At 41.7% G+C, this 24708-nt stretch overlaps 1 protein-coding gene across 1 annotated transcript in view; it reads left to right on the top strand.

Annotated features, from left to right (window-relative positions):
• Positions 1–24708, top strand: part of GRID2 (glutamate ionotropic receptor delta type subunit 2) — a 740228-nt gene that overhangs the window by 707694 nt on the left and 7826 nt on the right. Inside the window, exon 14 of the mRNA XM_040344854.1 lies at positions 6525–6765. Within this exon, the coding sequence (XP_040200788.1) occupies positions 6525–6765 (241 nt within the window). The remainder of the gene's footprint in view (positions 1–6524; positions 6766–24708) is intronic.

Genomic DNA, 24708 nt, shown 5'->3' on the forward strand with positions numbered 1-24708 from the left:
AACCCTTTTTAATTTTTGTACTTTATAATACGCCAAAATTTCTAAATGCACACACAGTGTGCCAATATGTGCTATCTGCCATCACAGACTATCTATTGTCTGTGCTTTGTGGGTACAAACCCCTCCTCGATCCTCAACTAGTTGAGAGGAAGGGTTTGCTCCCACAAAACACAGACATTGATCACCCATGATGTCAGATAGCACATGTGGCCATTTGTCTGTTTAACCAATGACATTTGGCGAGTTTTCACTGAATGTGTGCATTTAGAAATTTTGGCGTGTTCCAGTGTGAAAGCACACCATCCATATGACTGACTGCTGTTCTTTTTTTAAATTTTTGTTTGGTGTTGATCTTTTTTGGTTTGTAAATGTTTCCAGTTTCAGATCACAAAACGAACAATAAATCTCACCTAAAGAAAGAAGTTAACTAATTTTAGAAAAAAACAAAAAAATTTTTGTGTTGTGTTAAAATCTTGTTTAAAAAATTAGACACAAACAAATGACAAGCCCAAAAATTCTTGCGTATAGTTTCAGTGAAATTATTGTTACATTGTGTTTCGATCATTATTATTGATAATCACTGTCAATAAAGACCAAAAAATAAATAATTAAAAGCCAATATTTTGTCTCCAGAATTTGCAGGAAATGTGTTCTGCCTAAAAATACACATTTCTTGTTAAAAAATGACTAAAATAAAAAAAATAAATGAGACATCAAAAGCAGAAAAAAGAGTGGCTTCTTATTTATAGACTGAATACCCAGTTTGTAGATGAGTGAATAATGTGCAAATGTGGTTAGTTAATACATCTGAGTAAGTAAATGTGGCACTAGAAGTGCACTATTTTTGGAGATAACCTGGAAGACAGAAAAATAGAGAAAAAGCAGTAATGACAAACAACTGTATAAAGTCCAATGGTCTAATTATTTATTAGTTGTGAGAATATTCCTTTCTTTTGGGGGCCGAATTAGAAAGAAATATGATCTGGCATAGCAATGGCCCCCCGACCCATGAAGTACTCAACATATTTGTCGCGTACCTCACGAGCAGATTGGGGGGCCAAGCCAGCGCGACCAGTGTCCAGGCCAGGAATGTTCTCTGAGGGTAGTCCTGCCTCAGAGCCCATGGGGGCTAGGTACGTCTGGGAGTGCCTGCGTAGAAAATTGTGCAAAATGCAGCAGGCAAATATAACGGTGTTCAATTTATATTCCGCCAAATGTATCGATGTCAGGAACAGGCGGAACCGGTTGCTGAGGATCCCAAAGGCATTCTCGACTACCCTCCGAGCCCTGGACAACCGAAAATTAAACACACTCCTCTCTGAGGTGAGGGTCCTCTGGGGAAAAGGCCGCATTAGGTGAGGTCCAAGGCCAAAAGCCTCGTCCGCTAGGAACACAAACGGAAGTCCTTCCACATTATCTTCATCTGGTGGCAATGCCAGACCACCAGTTTGGAGACGATCATAGAAATCAGTCCGTGCGAACACTCCCCCATCTGACATCCGGCCGTTCTTCCCCACGTCCACATAGAGAAACTCATACTGTGCCGACACCACCGCCATCAACACTATACTATGATAACCCTTGTAATTATAATAGTAGGACCCCGAGTGGGGTGGGGGCACAATGCGGACGTGTTTCCCATCTATTGCTCCACCGCAGTTAGGAAAATCCCACCGCTCGGCAAATTGGGAAGCCACAGACTGCCATTCCTGTGGTGTGGAGGGTAGCTGTGGGGACAAACAAAAAAAGAGATTTAGTACTTTGGCACATAAACATTGCAAACATAATCCTACAAGCATCCTTGTGCAACTTTACAATTTTTAAATAGCATTTGCAAATTTTGAAGGGAGAATTTCGGGGCACAAATATATAGGGCCACTTAATTAATAACAGACTCCACAGCCCTCTGATGGGGACAAAAACACTTTGAAGGGGGGGTGGGGGGTGTTTAAACTGTTTTTAGAAAACCAAAAAAATTAAAATAAAGTGGCATGGTGGGGGTTGGCCCGAAGATAGCATGCTGGACAGGTTAATATTGGGTAAGATCAAAATATGCAGGTAGGCCAAAATAAAAAGAACATGTAAAAGCTGATATCAACATGCATAGTGAGAAAAGGGAACGTTAGTTAAACACACAGCATATCTGGGAAATAAAATCAAAAGTTAGTTTGCCACATTATTAAAGACACATTGTGAGGTTAAAATGAGGAAACTTACCTTCATATACTCCTCGTGCATAACTTTAATGATGGCAGCACACGTGTCCGGTATGATGACCCCAAGCGCCTGCGGAGAGATGCCTGTCGAGAACTTGAGGTCCTGCAGGCTCCTCCCAGTCGCCAGGTACCGCAACGTGGCAATAAGCCTCTGCTCGGCCGTGATGGCTTGGCGCATCACAGTGTCCTGCCTCGTGATATAGGGGGACAGAAGATCCAGCAGACTGTTGAATACGGGGTCCGTCATGCGGAGAAAATTCCTATAGTCATTAGGATTATTCTCCTGGATTTCCCTAAGCAGAGGCATATGTGAGAACTGGTCACGCTGGCGCAACCAATTCTTGGTCCAGAAACGCCTCCGCCCCCTGTTTCTGGCCAAAGTACTGGAATAATGAACATATCCAGCAGCCATCCCATAAACAGCACCAACTCGCGAAAATTGACGCTGCTGCTCCATCATGGCTTCAAACCGGCCGGCTGGTCAGTCAAGAACACACTCCAACAGAAAGCACAATCAAATCCAGCGGTACCTGCAAAGAACGCACGACACACAGATACGAACGCACAGTACGAATCTGCTAAGCAGAACGAACTGCACGCCTGTACCCGAATGCCAACTACGTACCCACAAGCACACGCACTGAACGAGAAAATACTACCTGCTAAAGCCTGGAGACCGAGAAGCGCGAATCAGCTCTAACCAAACCTTCACTAACACGAGCAAAGCCGTAACTAGCAAAAGCGGAACAGAGGGCGTCGCCATTGACTTTGGCCTTTCCCTTTATAGTGACGTCAAACGTGGATTACGTGCACGCGTTCAGGTCCGCAGGGAAATATCGTCCGCTGGTGTGTACAAGCCAGCGGGCCAAATGAAAAAACAGCCTTGTACGCCGGAAACAGCCCGTCGGACATTTCGAACGGACATGTTTGCTCGTGAGTACTCGGCCTTAGGAGCAGGAGAAGTGATTACACAAACACGTGTTATTAGCCCCCGTTCACACCTAGGCATATATACGCCTGTAGTGCGACGCCGCTGCAGCCCCGAGACGCCAGAGGCATGATTTAACATGCACCTCTATGGAGATGGTTCACATCTCCACGCCGAACGCCGTACACCTGCCGCCTGAAAAAAAGTCCCAGACCTTGTTTTCAGGCGGCTTTCGGCGTTCGGCATAGGAGATGTGAACCATCTCCATAGAGGGGGTGAAGGCTGCGTTCACAATCGCGGCGTTTTGTCGCCGCAAATCACGGTACAAAATGCCGCTATTTGTCTATTTGTACGCCGAGGTGTGAATGTAGCCTAAGCATAGTGATGCATAGACTTTATTTTCATTTTTTTTTTTTTTATTTAACTGAAAGGGTTGATAGACTGAATTTGCTATTTGGCCAATTTTGAGGAGAATACTCCTGAGAGAGTTACTTTTAGAAGCCCAATCACCCAAAAATGATGTGTAGGTGGAGTTTTCTTGTGACTGACTTATTATATTTCTTATGGATTATAGAGGAAGATATTCCTAGTTTCAGATTTGGTTCTTGCCTGCTTTGAAGTGCTTATTCTCATATTGAGCTGCACGTTCTTCTCTGTTTCAAGCCGGGGAGACACAGATGACCTTATGTAATAGTTGTAAACGTTTTCCCATACAAGCCTAACTTACCACACTCGAGAATGCATTTACCAATATATTTTCACAGCATTATCATGGCTATTGCAACATTGATGATTGGGAAATAACGTAAAGATCTTGATGCTTAAATCTCCAAAGAATATAAGATGCTGTCAGTAGATTTAATGTCCCACCATGTGCCAATTTTGAGTGGACTGATCATATGAAAGAGATAATGCACATGTCAAAATGTTACCATTATTCAGCTTTTTATTGCCATCTATGTCCCTATTAAGGAGGGGAAGGGCAAAAAATAAACACATGTTCAGCGAGGGATGGTTTTAGAACAACTGGCAATGTTTTTATTGCTGCGTCTTCCTGTCCGAGTGACAACCACTCACTCCATTCCCCAGGGGACTGTCACAGGAACATTATATGAGGAAGAAATGTCTTCAGTGTAAAGCTATGGAAAGCTTGTAAATTCACAAAAATGCTGTATCATATACCCTCTGGTGCCCCTCCTTAGGAATTTAATGAGCTCTCACTTTATTTGATACTGGGTACATAGAAAAGCCAACGTTGTCCTATGACATCAGCATCCCTACATTTTGTAGCAACACAACCCAGAGGTACTTAAAGGGGTTGTAAAGGTACAATTTTTTTTTCCTAAATAGCTTCCTTTACCTTAGTGCAGTCCTCCTTCACTTACCTCATCTTTCCATTTTGCTTTTAAATGTCCTTATTTCTTCTGAGAAATCCTCACTTCCTGTTCTTCTGTCTGTAACTACACACAGTAATGCAAGGCTTTCTCCCTGGTGTGGAGTGTCGTGCTCGCCCCCTCCCTTGGACTACAGGAGAGTCAGGACGCTCTCTACATTGCAGATAGAGAAAGGAGCTGTGTGTTAGCCTTGCATTACTGTGTGGAGTTACAGACAGAAGAACAGGAAGTGAGGATTTCTCAGAAGAAATAAGGACATTTAAAAGCAAAATGGAAGGATGAGGTAAGTGAAGGAGGACTGCACTAAGGTAAAGGAAGCTATTTAGGAAAAGAAAATTGTACCTTTACAACCCCTTTAAAAAAATAAACTTACATTGTATTAAGAATCTAAAAGTAAGAATATGAACAGTAGTCGTGTAGGTGCCATATTGGTCCATTCTGCAACATGGTGTTTTGTGTGGTTGATTGTTTCCAAAAGGCAGGGATACAATGTTGCCAGATGGTGGAATAATGACAGCGGGTTGCCTTTTTTGCTTACTTTTATGCTCTCTACATATGTTCACATAAAAATAACTGACATGCTGCAAGACTTGTTTTGATTATCTGCTGCCAACTTCTAAACCATTGCAGTGACTCTGCTCCACAAAGCTCCTTTCTGTCTGGCGCAGCTCTCAAGTCCTTCCAATAACTGAGTATATCTATCTCAAGGCCAGCCTGTGTTTGTCAGCTGTCAGGGCCAGTCATTATCCAACAATACAGAGTTCATATTATGCTATGTAAAATCTGTGGCCCGAATTCACAATGGAGTTACAATGGCGTATCTCCGGAAATGCCGTCGTAACTCTGAGTTGCGTGGTCGTATCTATGCGCCTGATTCATAGAATCAGTTACGCATAGATTTCTATTAGATCCGACCGGCGTAAGTCTCTTACGCCGTCGGATCTTAACTGCATATTTACGCTGGCCGCTAGGGGCGTGTACGCTGATTTACGCCTAGAAATATGTAAATCAGCTAGATACGTGAATTCACGAACGTATGCCCGGCCGACGCAGTACAGATATGCCGTTTACGTTAGGCTTTTCCCGGCATAAAGTTACCCCTGCTATATGGTGGCGTACATGCAGTGTACCAATGTTAAGTATGGACGTCGTTCCTGCGTCGAATTTTGAATATTTTACGTCGTTTGCGTAAGTCGTCCGTGAATGGGGCTGGACGTCATTTACGTTCACGTGGAAACCAATACGTCCTTGCGGCGTACTTTGGAGCAATGCACACTGGGATATTCCACGGACGGCGCATGCGCCGTTCGTGAAAAACGTCAATCACGTCGGGTCACAAGTTATTTACATAAAACACCCCCTGTTCCTAAATTTGAATTAGGCGGGCTTACGCCGGCCTATTTATGCTACGCCGCCGCAACTTACGGAGCAAGTGCTTCGAGAATACAGCACTTGCCCGTCTAAGTTGCGGAGGCGTAACGTAAATAGGATACGTTACGCCCGCACAAAAATATGCCGATCTACGAGAATCTGGTCCTGTCTGTTTTACTGGCTGTAGTAGAGGCACCATTCGCATTGAAAGTCTGTCTTAGGCCCCGTACACACGACCAGTTTCCTCGGCAGAATTCAGCTTCCGACCGAGTTTCTGGCTGAATTCTGCCGAGAAACCCGGCCGTGTGTACACTTTCGGCCGAGGAAGCCGACGAGGAGCTCGGCGAGGAAATAGAGAACATGTTCTCTATTTCCTCGTTGTTCTATGGGAGCTCTCGCCCCGCCGAGCTCCTCGGCGGCTTCAGTGCTGAACTGGCCGAGGAACTCGATGTGTTTGGCACGTCGAGTTCCTCGGCCGTGTGTACGAGGCCTAAGTGGTAGAGCCAACTATCATGGTGAATGGGGCAATGTGTTGATTCTGCTTGTGAATTTGCTATCTCTTTTTAGATAATTTGGTTGTTTATTTTTCATATTTTCTTTCTTTCTTTCTACCAGGATCCTGGAACTTCAACAGAATGGGGACATGGACCTATTAAAGCATAAATGGTGGCCACATAATGGACACTGTGACCTTTATTCATCAGTAGAACCTAAACAAAAAGGAAGTGCCCTGGACATTAAAAGCTTTGCTGGGGTGTTCTGTATACTGGCAGCTGGCGTTGTCCTGTCGTGTGTCATAGCAATGGTGGAGACCTGGTGGAGCAAAAAAAAAGGATCCAGAGTACCTTCCAAAGAGGTAACTATTTACACTGATGTGATGTAGAATACACGTGTTCACTGACCAAGAGGAATGCTAATAAGGTTTTTTATTTAAGAAAGAACTCTGACAGAGTTATTGTTCTTGACATGGGTGCTACACCTGTCATAAATGTTTACTGTATCCTCACTTAGCCTGTAATGTAAATTTTTAAAACAACAGCTTGAGAAGCAGCATAAACTAGTATCCAACTGCAAAGTAGGTCAGATGAATCAAATATTAAAAAATGTGATGAATTACCCAAAGCTTATTTCACATGCAGCCAGGAGAATCGAGTACATTTGGTTTCTACAATAATCCACAGTATTTGTTAGCAGTGCTGCCAAAATCCTATCTGGAGCCAAAAAGGACGAAAGTAAACAGATGCTTGAAATTATGACAGCCATATAATAGCAAAGCATACTCTCAGCATTCTCCCTTCTTACATGATAAAGTGATTCATGTGTGATCAGAAACATTAGGATATGAAATTGTCAATGAAAAAGTGTTTAAATGTCATGTAAAGTGTCATCACAATGCTCAAAGACAGTATGATCACAAAAAAAAACGTTTGGATTTATATTGTGTTAAATCTATAAAGGGTGCCTGTCAAGACCGAAAATTATAATTGTCTTTGATGACTTTTCTTGCTCCAGAAGCACATCAACATCCCTAAGGCCCCTTTCACACGGTCGGACCGTTCAGGTCCGCCTGTCAGTTTTGTCGGCGGACCTGAACGGCCGCTCCATGCAAGCCTATGGAGCGTCAAATGTCAGCGGTGACACCCGATCCGCCAAAATCCGACGTATGGCGATACGTCGCCATCCGTCCATGGCGGATCGGGTGAGATCTGATGAAAATGGACATGCTGTCCATTTTCATCAGATCTCTCCATAAGAGACAGCGGCGCTCGACAAGTCCCTTCATCCTCCGGCTCAGCGGAAATCAGCGGAGCTGGCGGACTCCATAGAGACGTGTGAATGAGGGCTTAAACAAATCTTTATGTGCACACAAAACTTAAAGGGATTTATTTACTAAAGGCAAATAGGATGTTTACTTTGCAGGGGAATACCCAATCATATATTAGTAAAAAATAAAAGAAACAGTATTTTTGCTTGCACATGATTTGGTGATGAAAGTCAGCTAAGCTTCAGTTCACCTTTGTTTATTGTATTTTTTTTCTAAATTCCAGCTCCCCTATGTACCAAGATAGCATTAATGTACTTCTTTTGCAAAAAAATTAAACAGATTTCCAATAATTCTACCCAGGCTTATCTCACAATCTTCATGGATGTTTAACCTCCCTGGCGGTATGATTCTTTCAGAAAAAAGGTGCTGAAAGTGGTACCATTGTTTGCAAGGAAATTTGGGGTTTTATACTGTAGGCCTGTAATTCTTAGGAATAACTAACCTAAATCTGACTAAACAAGAGTCTTGTAGGGATCCCGGGTATGAATTTTTTTTAAAAACAAAATTATAAATTATAATATCATAAATAATTATAAATAATTATAACAAATAATAATATAATTATAATAAAAATTATTCAATAATGTAATCAAATCAAAATCACTGAAATTTGCTCAGTTGCAGAATTGTCGCTGTCATTACTTTTATTTTTTTATGACGAATTTCCCCACAAATCGCTATCGCACAATTCTGCAAGTGATTATAATTTATTATCGCTGTTTTCTAACTGCTCTAAAATCTTTTTTGACATAAAGGGACACTTTTGGACAATCTACAGTTTGCAGGGAGAAAGAACCGTTTTTATTATATAAAACTACATGTAGGGCACTGGGCAGACCACTAGGGACAAGGGGGGGGTGTATTTTTTACATACAGTACTGTAATCTGTAAGATTACAGTATACTGTATGTAATGTGTTTGTTTACGTTTTTGAATTTGGCGCCGTTCTCCGCTCCCGTGCGTCGTAACATCGCAGGGAACAGAGATCGGCGGCACAGGAGGACGCTGTGTGAATGGAGCGAGGTCCCACTCGCTCACAAAGCGCGGTGGCACCGCTGGATCCAGGGACAAGGTAAGTAAACACTGTCTGTGGATGCTGCGAGGCAAGCCCGAATCTGACTCGGGGTTACCGATCCTAGCACAAAAATCTAACCCTGAGTCAGACTCGGGAATACCGCCAGGGGGGTTAAAAACCCAGCTGGTCATTACTTCTGCCTTACAGACTTTAAGTCATGACACAGGAAGGAGTTGACCAGCTGATCTCATTAGCACACACCCTACCTTCAGCTGGTCAACTCCTTCCTGTGTCATGACCTAAAGTCTGTTCAGCAAATAAAGCAAAAGTAATGGAGCAGTGTTTTTAGCCACATCAGCCCCGGAAGACTTGCCCCCTAATGACCAGGCCATTTTTTGCGATACGTACTGCGGCGCTTTAACTGAAAATTGCGCGGTTGTGCGCCAATGTACTCAAACAGTTGACGTTCTTTTTCCCCACAAAAAGAGATTTCTTTTGGTGGTATTTAATCACCTCTGTGGTTTTTATTTTTTTGCACTATAAACAAAAAAAGAGCAACAATTCTGAAAAAAATATATATTTTTTACTATTTTTTATAATAAATATAAAAACAAAAACAAATCTTCAATTTAAGCTGATATATATTCTTCTACATATTTTTGGTAAAAAAATCACAATACATGTATAGTGATTGGTTTGCGCAAAAGATATAGCGTCTACAAAATAGGGGGTTGGATTTATAGTGTTTTTATTATTCTTTTTTTTTACTAGTAATTGGCGGTAATGAGCGGTTTTTTTTCGGGACTATGACATTGCAGCGGACAGATTGTACACTTTTGACACTTTTTTGGGACCATTGTCATTTATACAGTAATCGGTGCTAAAAATAGCCACTGATTATTGTATAAATGTCACTGGCAGGGAAGGGGTTAACACTAGGGGGCGATCAAGGTGTTCAATGTGTGTCCTAGGGAGTGTTTCTAACTGTGAGGAGATTGGATTGCCTGGGGGAGGAGACTGATCGCTGTTCCTAAACAGTAGGAACAACAGACCAGTCTTCTCACTCCTGAGACAACAGAGATCTGTCTGTTTAAATTGACAGACCTCTGTTCTGTCTCACTCAGGAGCGACCGCGTGTGCCTGGCAGACAGCGTAACTGCTGGGCACGCACATCGGCTCCGTTGTCGTGCCGCAGGCACGCGTGCTTCGCCCCCTGGTGCTTGTAGAGTGGCCGACGTACAGATACAACAGCTCACCATGGGCAGCTGGTCCTCAAGTGGTTAAACAGCCATAAAGACAATGAGGTAAGTATACGTAGAATAAATGGAAAGCTGTTTTATTTTTGCAAAATAAGTACATTTAATGCTATATTGGTACATAGGGGGGCTGGTTAAAAAAAAAGTGAACAAGGGTGAACTTAGGCCTCGTACACACGACCGAGAAACTCGACGGGCGAAACACATCGTTTTGCTCGTCGAGTTCCTTGTGAAGCCGTTGAGAAACTCAACAAGCCAATTTTCTCCATTCCCGTCAAGGAAATAGAGAACATGCTCTCTTTTTGGCTCGTCGAGTTTCCTCGACGAAAGTGTACACACGACCGGTTTCCTCAGCAAAAGAATATCTCCCAGCAAGTTTCTTGCTGGTTTTTGCCGAGGAACTTGGTCGTGTGTACGAGGCCTTAGGGAAAATTCCCTTGCAACATGAATGTGGGTGGGGCCTACTCACCCTGCACACAGGGTAGCTTTTGCGTGAAGCAAGCTCATCAATGCCCTGGACAAGGAGGAGACTGCAGTCATGTGAAAAATCTAACATTAAGGCAGTCCCCCGACTTAGAGATAAGCCTTTACACTGTGTGCAGTAAAAGTGAAGAATTAATCTAAAGAAAAGGGCTGTCCTATGTCACTAACTACTGTAACTTGATATATGTTGCATAAGGAGGGACATGCTAATCCCAGTCGAGCGTGCCTCTGGTACCTCACTCCCAGTAACATAATGGGGTTCCACCGTGCATATAGCATGGACCTCATGCATGCTCTCATTAACACCTTCCTTCCCATACCTTGTGACCAGTCCATGGATCTCCATAAAGCAGGTTTGGCTCTGGTTGCTACTGGCAACCGGCCACTAGGGAGCCAGAAAATCAACCCCATTGCTACCGGAGGACCTGTCACCTTTACCAGGTACCACACCTTACAAATGGTTGCTTTGTATCTTGAACTAGTTCTTTGTCTTGCCGAGTTAACCCTTTTTGTAGTAATGTTTCTTCATACCCCTTTGTGCTTTACAAACCTTGGTAATTTGGATACACCAGAAGCAACATACACCTCTTTGAATAACTTTAGACCAGGCTTAGAACAGTTGATGCAACTTTACTGAAGATACTTTAAAATTACAATCCAAACCCTAATCCTAACTATAGCTGTGTGGCTGCCCAGGCATACCTACGCTCCTAGTATTCTCCATAACTTGGACACTCTCTAAAAGTCTGGTGCTTCAAACAAACTGCAAGGCGCAGAAGTCTCATGACCATGAGTCGAGCCAGGAGCCCTGTGAAATAGCTGGAGATTACGTCTTTAGGCTTGTCTGTGTCTTTTTCCAATGCAGCAACTCTCTGTGCAGAGCCCTTCCACCTTTTTATTTACAGCACAGGGGTGAGGGCAGAGCTCAAAAAGACAGACAGGTTTAATCCCTTCCCAGCCTGGACAGCCTGTCTCATTTGATAACAGAAAACATTTCCTATGGAGACAACCTGCCTACATGCATGAACAGCTTATTTGCCTTTTAGTAAATCAACCCACAAGATTGTGGAATTACCACTTAAAGGATCACTAAAGTCATTTTTTTTTTATTTTTAAATAACAAACATGTTATACTTACCTCCACTGTGCAGCTCGTTTTGCACAGCGTGGCCCCAAACCTGGTCTTCTGGGGTCCCTCGGCGGCTGTCTCGGCTCCCCCTCGCAAGGACTCAACACCTTCATGCGCCGCATCATTGGATGTGATTGACAGCAGCGCGAGCCAATGGAATGCATTAAGGTGAAAAAACTTTTACCTTTACAACCCCTCTAATAGTGCTCTTTGCACTGTGTAAATAATGAAGCTATATCCAAACAGAATACTATCTATAGTGATATAATTGCTTTAAATGATTGAGCATACTGCTATTGATAACAAGAGCACCAATATGTTGTAATAGGCATGCAGGATTGTCAGAAGTGCTTGTTATTGCTTGTACTGACATAAAGGGGAACAATGCTTTCACTGAGCATTGGCCAATGTTTACAATGCATTCTAGCAATGTAGAGGCTGGAAAGAAGATGAACAGATCTTTTGTTGTCCATTGCTATTGAGACCTCTTCCCATGAATAGGCACTGTTGGACTTCTGCTATTTAATATTTGATTATCTAATTTGTCTTACCATTGCTCTCTATTGTTCATAATTTTATTTAGTTTTTAAAATGTATAAAGAGTGTGATGAGCATAAAATCAAGTGTTATTTTAAATTGATAACCCATATTAATAACAGCATGCAATAAAAGACCAGCACAAGAGGCACAATAGAAAAAAAACGGTCATTTGTGCATTTCTGCGTGTAGTTTTTTTCGTCATTTATCATTTTTTAAATCATATCCTCTAATACCAGATGTCCTTTCAGCCAAACGTAGGCCAACTGCATGGCATGAGACAAATTACACCATTATTAATATGGAATATGCTGCTCAGTTTTTTAATACTTAGAGTGTAGAATCGCTCAGGCTGCAGCTGCTATTCAATCTGGTGACACAAGTGCTGTACAATAAATAGATCCAGAACTTAAATGACACTAACATTGTCTAGCGCTGATAATTCATGTGGAATCTCAGCTTCCAGAAACTGTTACAGGCATAAGTAGCTTATTTTGTAAATGCAAAAATAGCATGAAGCTTTCAATTCAGAATTTGTTGTATAATATTAGAATTTAAACTTGGTTAGGTGCTAGAGAAAAACATTCAACTAACATAAGTGAAATTATTTAATGCTCAGTACCTGAGACATTCAGAGCATATTTCATTACATTTTAGGAGGGACAAAGTAGCCAATGAGGCATCGGTTTTCATCAATGCAATAAAACAAAAATTTCCTACAGATTGGGGTTGTTTTTTTTTTTTTTTTTGCTGTATTGTTGTTCTCGGCGCATCAAGGCCTACGGGTAACTGACTGCGTTTTGTACCATTTTGTACTTTTAAGAATTTTAATAAATAAATAAATAAATAAACTGGAGGGTACAACATCTGGTGCAGATGTGCATGGCATCCACTCAGTTTCTAACTTCAGCTTTTTCAATCAAGCTTTAAAAACAAACTGGAAGGTGATTGGTTTCTATGCAGAGCTGCACCAGATTTTGCACTCTTTACTTTTAGTAAATCAACCCCATTGCACAACGCTTGAGGAAGGAACCTAACATGTCCTGAAAGCCTGCATATTTAATACAAGTTAGCTGATAAAGAGTATCACTTAACCACTTTCAGACCTGAAGATTTTCCCCCTTAACCACCCTGGCGGTATGATTATGTCAGATTTTAGGTGCTGAAAGCGGTACCATTATTTTGCATGGAAATTTGGCATTTTGTATTGTAGGCCTGTAATTTTTAGGAATAACTCACTTAAATCTGTCCAAACAAGAGACTAGTAGACATCCCGGCAGTGGCGGCTGGTGCTCAAAATTTTTGGGGGGGGCGCAAACGAAGAAAAAAAAATCGCAGCCTCACTGTGCCCATCAAATGCAGCCACTGTTCCATCAATTCGCACCACTGTGCCATGCCATCAAATGCAACCACTGTGCCATGCCATCAATTGTGGTCACTGTGCCATCAATTGTCACCACTGTGCCATGCCATCAAATGCAGCCACTGTACCATGCCATCAAATGCAGCCACTGTACCATGCCATCAAATGCAGCCACTGTGCCATGCCATCAATTGTGGTCACTGTGCCATCAATTGTCACCACTGTGCCATGCCATCAAATGCAGCCACTGTACCATGCCATCAAATGCAGCCACTGTGCCATGCCATCAATTGTGGTCACTGTGCCATGCCATCAATTGTGGTCACTGTGCCATCAATTGTCACCACTGTGCCATGCCATCAAATGCAGCCACTGTACCATGCCATCAAATGCAGCCACTGTGCCATGCCATCAATTGTGGTCACTGTGCCATCAATTGTCACCACTGTGCCATGCCATCAATTGTGGTCACTGTGCCATCAATTGTCACCACTGTGCCATGCCATCAAATGCAGCCACTGTACCATGCCATCAATTGTCGCCACTGTGCCATGCCATCAATTGTGGTCACTGTGCCATCAATTGTCACCACTGTGCCATGCCATCAAATGCAGCCACTGTACCATGCCATCAAATGCAGCCACTGTGCCATGCCATCAATTGTGGTCACTGTGCCAATTGTCACCACTGTGCCCTTTAATTGTCGCTGTGCCAATTGTCCCCACTGTGTCACTGTCCAGTCATCCATCCACCTCGGAGCTTTATATAACCTGCTGGGACTTGTAGTTCTCCATCGTCTCCTGGGGCTCAGGTGCATGCAATCCATCATCTTTGTCTAGTTTTTCTCACTGCTGGGACTTGTAGTCCCATAGATGGTGGATTGCATGCACCTGAGCCCAGGAGAAGATGGGGAACTACAAGTCCCAGCAGGTTATAATATAAGACACCCATCCACCTAGGAGCCTTATATTATAACCTGCTGGGACTTGTAGTTCCCCATCTTCTCCTGGGCTCAGGCTGCTGACAGCTGGCATTTCACCCATAATATGCATTGCATTGAACATTAAAAATCATTATCAGTGACAACCGCCCAGAAACTTTCAATAAGCAGGGGGGGGGGGGGTCCTGACGGCCGCCTATTCGGCCAGATGGTACATTAAAAAAGTTTTAATAAGTGGGGGGGGTTAGTGCTGGAGGGTGCCGCGATTTTGCCCGAAAATATATTTCTCACATGGGGGACTGGGGGGGGAAGGCATGGCTTCAGTTAGTTCCCTACCTCTTTGCAGCAGATCCTCTCACTCAGGCCGTGCGTGTTCTATTGAGCTGCAGCGCTGAGGTCACTTCCTGTGCTTGGAGACTGTGAAAGAAAGCACCGCCCACTGGGGATGTGAAATAGTTCTATGCACTGTGTGCACTCACTGCACCCGCCCGGCCATCGCTCCGGAAATAGTGGCGCGTCGGTTTGCGCCACAAAGGCATATTTTAGCTGCCAGTGTAGCGCCGCGTCTGCAATTGCACAGACGTAGCTCTACCCAAACCGCACTATGCCCGGCGCCCGGTGCCGGGACACAGTGCACATAAGGATTTTTTTTTCGTTTTTTTTCGTTTTTTTAAAGGGACATGTTTAAAAAAAAAAAAAAAAAAGTTTTTTTTTTTTTTTTTTTTTTACTGGCTGGGGGAGGGGGGGCGGCGCCCGGGCGCCCCCTATGGACGGGCCGCCACTGCATCCCGGGTATGATAAAGTTTGAAAAACAAAATCATAAATTATAATATAATAAATAACTATAAATAATTATAACAAATACAAATATAATTATAATAAAAATTATTTAATAATGTAATCAAATCAAAAACACAGAAATTTGCTCAATTGCAGAATTGTCGCTATCATTACATTTATTTTTTGATGATGAATTTCCCCACAAATCACTATCACTCAATTCTGCAAGTGATTCTAATTTATTATCGCTGTTTTCTAGCTGGTCTAAAACCACTTTTGATGTAAAGGGACACTTTTTGGTTGCTATGGACAATCTCCAGTTTCCAGGCAGAAAGAACAGTTTTTATTATATAAAAGTACATGTAGAACACTGGGCAGACCACTAGGGACAAGGGGGGTGTGTATTTTTTACATACAGTACTGTAATCTATAAGATTACAGTATACTGTGTGTATTGTGTTTATTTACTTTTTTGAATTTGGCACCGATCTCCGCCACCGCGCGTCGTAACGTCGCAGGGAACGGAGCTCGGCGGCACACAGGCACTGTGTGAATCGAGCGAGGACACCGCTCGATCACACAGTGGAGAGGCATCGCAGGATCCAGGGACAAGGTAAGTAACTCCCTGCCTGTGGACACTGTGAGGCGATCCCGAGCCTGGCTCAGGGTTACAGCTTTTGGTTCTGAAATTCCACCCCAAGCCAGACTCGGGAATGCCGCCAGGGGGGTTAATGACCAGGCCATTTTTTGTGATACGGCACTGCATAATTTTAACTGACAATTATGCGGTCGTGCGATGCTGTACCCAAACAAAATTGATGTCCTTTTTTTCCCACAAATAGAGCTTTCCTTTGGTGGTGTTTGATCATCTCTGTGGTTTTAATTTGTTGTGATGTAAACAAAATAAAGAGCGACAATTTAAAAAAATATATATATATTTTACTTTTTGCTATAATAAATATCCCCAAAAAAAATCTTCATCAGTCTAGGCTAATATGTATTCTTCTACATATTTTTGGTTAAAAAAAATTGCAATAAGCGTATATTGACTGGTTCGCTCAAAATATAATATATATATATATGTATATATACCGTATTTTCCGGCGTATAAGACGACCCGGCGTATAAGACGACCCCCTAATTTTGCAGGAAAATTTTTGATTTTGGGATATACTCACTGTATAAGACTACCCCTTCCTACAAGTCTTTCTGGAAGCTGAGGGGGAGCCAGAACCGCTGACAGAAACAGGCTTTTTCAAATCTCACTGTGCCATTACATTCCTCACTGTGCCATTACATGCCCAGACTGTGCCACTGTGCCATTACATGCCCCCACATTGCCATCACTTGCCCCTCACATTGCCATTGTGCCATTACATGCCCCCACATTGCCTATCATTTGCCCCTCACATTGCCATTGTGCCATTACATGCCCCCACATTGCCATCACTTGCCCCTCACATTGCCATTGTGCCATTACATGCCCCCACATTGCCATCACTTTCCCCCACTGTGCCTGCACTTGTTGCCCCCCCCCAGTGCAATAACACTCACTTTTTTCCCCAGAGCTGACAGTCTCCATACGGCGATCGCGAGCGTGTGTTGATTTCAAAGCCGCGCCTTCACTGCAGAGTGTTCTGTGATAGGAGGAACAAAAATCTTCCCAGCAGCGCCTCTGTTATGTTTTCCGCCTATCACGGACGTCTTCTCATCTCGTCCGAGGATGAGAAGGCATCTGTGATAGGAGGAACAAAGAACAGAGGCGCTGCTGGGAAGATTTTTGTTCCTCCTATCACAGAACACTCTGCAGTGAAGGCGCGGCTTTGAAATCAACACACGCTCGCGATCGCCGTATGGAGACTGTCAGCTCTGGGGAAAAAAAGTGAGTGCTGAGACTGTACCCGGCGTATAAGACGACCCCCGACTTTGGATGCATGTTTTTGCATCCAGAAAGTCGTCTTATACGCCGGAAAATACGGTATATGGCATTTTTATTATTATTATTTTTTTACTTAACTGTAATGACGACAATATGCAATTATTAGTGGAACTGCAATATTGCAGCGGAAAGATCAGACACTTTTGAGGCTTTTTTGGGACCATTGACACCTATACAGCGATTGGTGCTATAAAAATGCACCGATTACTATGTAAATGTCACTGGCAGGGACATTTCTGTCTCTCTTTTCTCTGACTGCGGGTGGCTGGCAGACATCCCAGCCGCTGGCCATGCGTCGAGTCCCCCACCATGCAGCGGCCGTGCAGAAGCTGTGCAGCGGCAGTGCACGCCCGCCTGCTTAAAGGAACCAATGTACACCTATGCCGATTTGTGGGAATGAGCTGACCTGCTGCAGTTTAATGACTGTAGCTGGTCAGCAAGTGGTTAAACTGCTTTTTCCAATGCTATAAAACCTAAAAATCTTTTATTTATTGTGTTCTTTTTTTGTAATGGTTCAAAATGCAACATGTAATTCAACTTTTGTAGATAGCCTTTAATAGCCTTAAAGCGGGGGTTCACCCTATACACAATTTCTAACACTACATCCAGCCCAGTTCTGCAAATAAAATTACACTGACCTTTTTTTTTTTGTCGCACCGGCGCCGAATAGAGCCGAGCCGACCCAAGCTTCTTTCGGGAAGTCGTGACGCGCTGTATGCGCCGTTGTTTAGCATGTCTATCAATTGGCATGTCAATAGGAACTCCCGCGGGATTCCCTACCCGGAAGCCGCGGTGAATTCTAACGATAAACGCTATCTACGGCGACAAAAAAAAAAAGGTCAGTGTAATTTTATTTGCAGAACTGGGCTGGATGTAGTGTTAGAAATTTTTTATAGGGTGAACCACCGCTTTAATTAGTTAAAAACCTAAGTTCATCTTTTTTTTTTTTTAATCCAGCTCCTCTCTGTACCAATATGCAAATATGAAAACAAGGCCTTAGCTTAGCCCTTGCTGTATTTCTTAGAAAGCTTCAGAGACTCCCTGGTATAGAATTGGGATGGAGAAACCTGTATGACACAGGAAGGAGTTTACCAGCTGACCTCATTAGCACACACCCTTCAACCATCAACTACTGTATGTTTTCACAGTATCCCATGCATCTCTCCACACGTGCATGTGCCTGGTTTCCCCAACCTCCCTTTAGACATGCTCAGGCTGCATGCTAAACTCCCTGGGGCTGCATGCAGCCCACGGGACACCCCTAATGTAGTGCCAGGGCCTGCCTGCCTACAGAGTGATTGGATAGATGGTATGTCCTGCAATTATATAGTTTTGGTAAATATAAAGGAGATTGTACAGAGATTGTACAATCAGATTGTATAACGTATAAATACATTTAAAATTATTCAGTTGGGCTTTCAGTGTCATTAATTGTTAATGGCACAACAAATAAGCAAACACACATTTTAACACATGAAAAAACAGGTCATAAATGCAGTAAAAACATACAACTTGCACCTCGACAAAATGTCCCATGAGCTACTTTGCCAGGCGTAGCCCAGTCTATTTAAATTAACAGGCTGCCCTATGTGTGTCACTGAAATAACAAGCAAAAAAACGTGCGCTCCCACTACTCTGGGTGTGAATGGAGCCTGAAAGTGTAATTGGTGCGTCTACACAAGAACAATGAGGCTCCATTCACATCTGTGTGTTTCCAAACGCATGGCAAACTGCGCAGAACATGCATGCTTTCCCATGCATTTCAGAAACACACTGCAAATTTGAATTGTGCTTGTGTTGTAATTTCATGTTCAAGGCACCCCAAGTGCACTAAATGCACCAAAAACTGCAGTAATGTACCATGTTACATTTCCAAAAAAGTTGTCGAGCTTCTGTGGGGTGATTGTTGTGTGTAGGGCAGCTCTTTCAAGTGAATGATCTACCCTATGCGTGATGAGTGAAAATGCTCCAAAACAGCCAAAACAAACGCATGCGGGTACTTGCGTTTTTGCTACGCGGAAACAGGAACGGGGCCTGACAACTGAGTGACTCCTTCCACTCTCTCCTATGTGCTTCCACTCTCTTCTATGTACAATTTCCTTTAGCTTTACCAGAACTATTGAATAAGAGGACACATCTGAACAATCAAATCAGACAGGCTCTTGTACTACATAGCTTATGAGAGATCTAAAGGAGATTGTTCAATCAGATTGAATAGAAAGTAAAAAAAAAAATTGTTTACTATATGCTCTAAAACGTTTCCATTTTAATTTATCTGTTGGTTAAATATTGCTCCCTAACGCACCTAATGTTGACTGTCATTTTGCCTTGACCTGTGAAGGTATTGTTGCCTACTCCTGGATGAAGTGTTATGATTAAGCGCTGTTATCTGCGTGAAACACGTTAACAATTTTATCTCCTGGTGCTTGTTGTGCTGTATATGCTTTTATTTGTTGATCACTACAATAAAGGTTTTGACATCCTTCTAGAGTGTGCAGCCATTCATCCATTTTTCCAACTGCTAATTTTTGATGGTCAGGAACTAATCAAATGTATCTGTTTTAAGATGTGCTTGACTAGTCACGAGTCACAACATATTCTCGTTTTTACGGTTTACACTTTGCACACCTAGAAGCTTATTAAGTGAGTGGATATAATACATTTTACAGTAGTACATTGACTCAAGGGACTGGTAACATGCAACAACCTTGATCTTAATTTCAACAGAATGCTTCAGCCAAAACTGTATTGCCTGCTCCTCAGGGTTATGCATGGGGTCCCTGTTGATGAACAGGAGATCAGGAATATGCAGGAACTGATTGTCTTTATACCCTTTTGCTGATATATGAGTGCTCAGAGAAGTTTTCCCTCAATGTGCATCAGCTGCAGTTAGTGTGTCTTACTATGCCACTTTGAGACCCACATTCTAATGAACTATAGTTGTTAATAACGTAAAGTGAACTGTATTTTTCATGCTGGGCAAGGCAACAGATTCTCCAAAGCGAAGAAAAATGCCAAAGGACAAGTTTATTTTAAGCATTCAGCACCCATTACTATGTCTCAGTATTTATAAAGCATCATATTTTGTCTAAAGTCCAACTAAATCCCAGTAATAAAGTGCCTACACAGTTTAGTTATTTTCATATTGTACATAGCGTGGGCAAAATAAATTGCACTGTTGGAGTGTTCTATTTTTCATGCAAAATCTACCATGATTCAGAAATCTATATGTATTGTTATTGCAGAAAATTTACCAACCAGTTTAAAAAATACTTTTACAGGATTTAACTGACATGCTTGCTTGTTCATTCTTTAATTTACATTAACCACTTACCCCCCGGACCATATTGCTGCCCAAAGACCAGAGTACTTTTTGCGATTCGGGACTGCGTCGCTTTAACAGACAATTGCGCGGTCGTGCGACGTGGCTCCCAAACAAAATTGGCGTCCTTTTTTTCCCACAAATAGAGCTTTCTTTTGGTGGTATTTGATCACCTCTGCGGTTTTTATTTTTTGCGCTATAAACAAAAATAGAACGACAATTTTGAAAAAAATGAATATTTTTTACTTTTTGCTGTAATAAATATCCCCCAAAAATATATAAAAAAACATTTTTTTTCCTCAGTTTAGGCCGATACGTATTCTTCTACATATTTTTCGTAAAAAAAAATCGCAATAAGCGTTTATTGATTGGTTTGCGCAAAAGTTATAGCGTTTACAAAATAGGGGGTATTTTTATGGCATTTTTATTAATATTTTTTTTACTAGTAATGGCGGCGATCAGCGATTTTTTTTTTTGGTATTGCGACATTATGGCGGACACTTCGGACATTTTTGACACATTTTTGGGACCATTGGCATTTTTATAGCGATCAGTGCTATAAAAATGCATTAGATTACTATAAAAATGCCACTGGCAGTGAAGGGGTTAACACTAGGGGGCGGGGAAGGGGTTAAGTATGCCTGGGTGTGTTCTTACTGTGGGGGGGGGGGGGGGGGGTGGCCTCACTAGGGGAAACACTGATCCTCGGTTCATACAGTGTATGAACCGAAGAAAAGCATTTCCCCTGCTGACAGGAACGAGAGCTGTGTGTTTACACACACAGCTCCCGTTCCCCGCTCTGTACCGAGCGATCGCGTGTGCCCGGCGGCGATCGCGCCCGCCGGGCACACGCACGGGAGTCGGGGGCGAGCGGGGGGCGCGTGCGCGCGCCTCCGGCGGCGCGCGTGCGCCCCTAGTGGCGGCTAAAAGGTAGGACGTCATAATACGTGATCTCGCCTAGGAGAGCCACCTTGTGGACGTATTATGACGGTGCGGCGACGGCAAGTGGTTAAAAGAATATATCAGTTTTGTTTTGCTATAACACATTTCAAGCTGTCTTGTAGGACCATATCCATTACTTTCATGATACATCTCACATGACTCCATTCTATAGTAACACTTTCAGAGTTACTACCAAGTTGCAAAAATCAAATCTGCATTACATCACATGGTATTCTATCACTCAGTCTGTATGATAGCTGCAATTTTAGTATAGGTCCAACTCTGAAAGATTGATACCCCTCCTTTTTATATGATCAGAGGTTTGGCCTACCTCTTGAGACAGTAACAAGGATCATTTTGACTGCAGACTGACCAAAGATGCTTGGTTTTGCCACTAGTTCACTAAAGCCTAGTAACTCGACGGGTGAAACACATCGTTTTCCTCGTCGAGTTCCTTGTCAGGCTGTCGAGAAACTCGACAAGCCAATTTTCTCCATTCCCGTCAAGGAAATAGAGAACATGTTCTCTTTTTGGCTCGTCGAGTTTCTCGACAGTTTCCTCGACGAAAATGTACACACGACCGGTTTCCTCGGCAAAAAAAATATCTCCCAGCAAGTTTCTTGCTGGTTTTTGCCGAGAAACTCGTGTGTACGAGGCCTAAGACAATATATATACTGTATATGATCTAAGCGGTCATAGATCTTTTCAAATTAATTTTGTTTGCCCAAAATTAAGGAGATACAGCAGCTCAATAACCAACTGACTAGATAGATTTTATGAGGAGATTTTCAGATAAAAATGGCCCCATACACACCGTCGGACCTTTGTCTGACCAAAATCACATCGGAATTCCGACAGAACTGCAATGGAGTAAAAGAGAACATGTTTCATCGGAATTTTCGATGGAAATAATCCGATGGGGCATACATACGGTCGGAATTTCCAAAGTCAGTTGGACTTTTTCCATCTGAAATTCCGATCGTGTGTACAGGGCATAACTGTATTGTATCCAAGGTCACACACAACTGCAAATCGCTTAGGTTTATAATAGGCTTACCTATAGGTACAAGTTATGCATGGAAGTTTACTCCCACTTTAAATAATAAAGTCATTTTTGATTTTGCTGCGCTTTAAAAGGTAACACGCCAGTTTTTAGTTCCTTCTGTTTTTAGTTATTAATAACTTCTATATATGGGCAACCAGGGCTGCTAAGTAAGGGTCTAAAATGTTATTTCATTGGAAGACACGATATTAGGGCAATACGAATGTTATTAGATAATAGTTTTATAATTACAATTATTTTAGTAAACAAAGGGTATCTTGTCTTTTAGAGACATAAGAATAAGAGATGGAAACAGACAGACTTATTTTCTAGATTTCATAAGGGCTTCTTAATGATAGGTCCTATATCGTGTTGAATCCTAGTCAAATATTTTTTGTACCCCATATTTTTAATGCCCCTGTAGTATTTTAAATTAATAAATGAATAAATACACACAGAATGCCTGGTTAGAACTGACTTTAATTAGTGGTTTACTTTACATGACATGACATGACATACTACATGTGAGAGCTAAAATATATATATATATATTTCACAACCCTTACACATAGACAAAACACCACATTTTTAAACTTTTATAATCAACAACACAGCATAAAGATCTACAGAATATGTATTAAAATATTTCTGTAAAGTATCTATGAACTCTAGACTGACATCCACGCTACTACATAATAGGATTTATTATTTACAGGCAGACATCTGTGGCCAGGAATCTCTTCTGATAAGCTCAAGGCCTAATGGAACAGTCATCGGCACAGCTGGAGGCCAAAGCTGATAGCCAGACTATTAAAAACAACCATCAACAGCAATTTTTTACTTCATAATTACAAACCAAAACTTACTAGGCATTCGCCACCAGCCTTCACTGTAAGTATCCTTTAAAATGAGGAAAGGTTTAACTACAAGTGAAATGTAAAAGTAAACTATATACACACAGTAATTCTTTTTACTGGAATAATATTCATAGCAAATTTGTGTTATGCAGTATGTTGCTAGCTTTGCCCAACTTAGATTTTATCCAATATAAATCTGTGGCTTTCTAGCTGTTGTGGAACTAAAGTATTTTATAGATTAAACGCATCAAGCAAACAACCATTAAATTCTCCTAAGTGGCCATTTTTATGTAACCTAGATATACCCACATGTAATGTTAGTAATTCTAAGAAATAATAGTCCATTGGCCAAAAATGCAAGCAAGATTGGTGGCCTTTTTTCTCGAGCATACAGTTTCCAATATCTACTGCTACACTCATGAGTACCCTATGCTTATCTTAAGTATCAATTATTTACCATGATATTTATGCAGGACAATTCTCTATCACATGCATCAAAGTACCCCCTTCCTCACCTGACCTAAACCCTATTTATAACTTGTGGGCTCTTCCTAAATGGGAGATTTTTAGTGAAGGAAAACAGTACACCTCTTTGAACAGTGTCTGGGAGGCTGTGGTTGCTGCTGCACAAAAAGTTAATCGTCAACAGATCAAGAAACTGACAGACTCCGTGAATGGAAGGCTTATGACTGTTACTGAAAATAAGGATGGCTATCTTGGTCACGTATTTCATTTTCTTTTTAATTTCTGAAATTTTTATTTGTAAATTTTGAGTTTATTATTCTCACTTTAATAGATGGTGATAATTCTGAACGTTAATAATTCCCCAATAATTGTGCACACAGATAATCTCCTAAGAAAGCCAAAACCTCACTTTTACTTTCTTAAATATTCAGGTTTGAGGTTTATTAACATTTTGTATTGGATGTTGTTGTTCAATAATTAAATTAATCCTCAAAAATACAAATTGCCTAATAATTGTGCATTCAGTGTATATTTTTTTCAAAATGAAGTAGGCACCAAAATTAAAATACTAGTTTATAGAAAAGTTCTTTGCATTTTTCATTTTTATCTTTTGAGAATAACCATTAGAAGTGTTTAGCATATTTGATGTAATTTCTTTTTAAAAACAAAGTTTTCACAAGTCATAGACCTAGCTATAAATTTCTTCCATTTTGTTTCTGCTCTCAGTGATAGAGTTGAGATGGATGTTAAAATATTAGAGACCATCAAAACAGTTAACAGTGCCTTGAAAAGGTATTCATACCCCTTGACATTTTCCACATTTTGTCATGTTACAACCAAAAACATAAATGTATTTTATTGAGATTTTATGTGATAGACCAACACAAAGTGGCACATAGATGTC

The sequence above is a fragment of the Rana temporaria genome, chromosome 1 (genome assembly GCF_905171775.1).
Source record: "Rana temporaria chromosome 1, aRanTem1.1, whole genome shotgun sequence".
Classification (NCBI taxonomy): domain Eukaryota; kingdom Metazoa; phylum Chordata; class Amphibia; order Anura; family Ranidae; genus Rana; species Rana temporaria.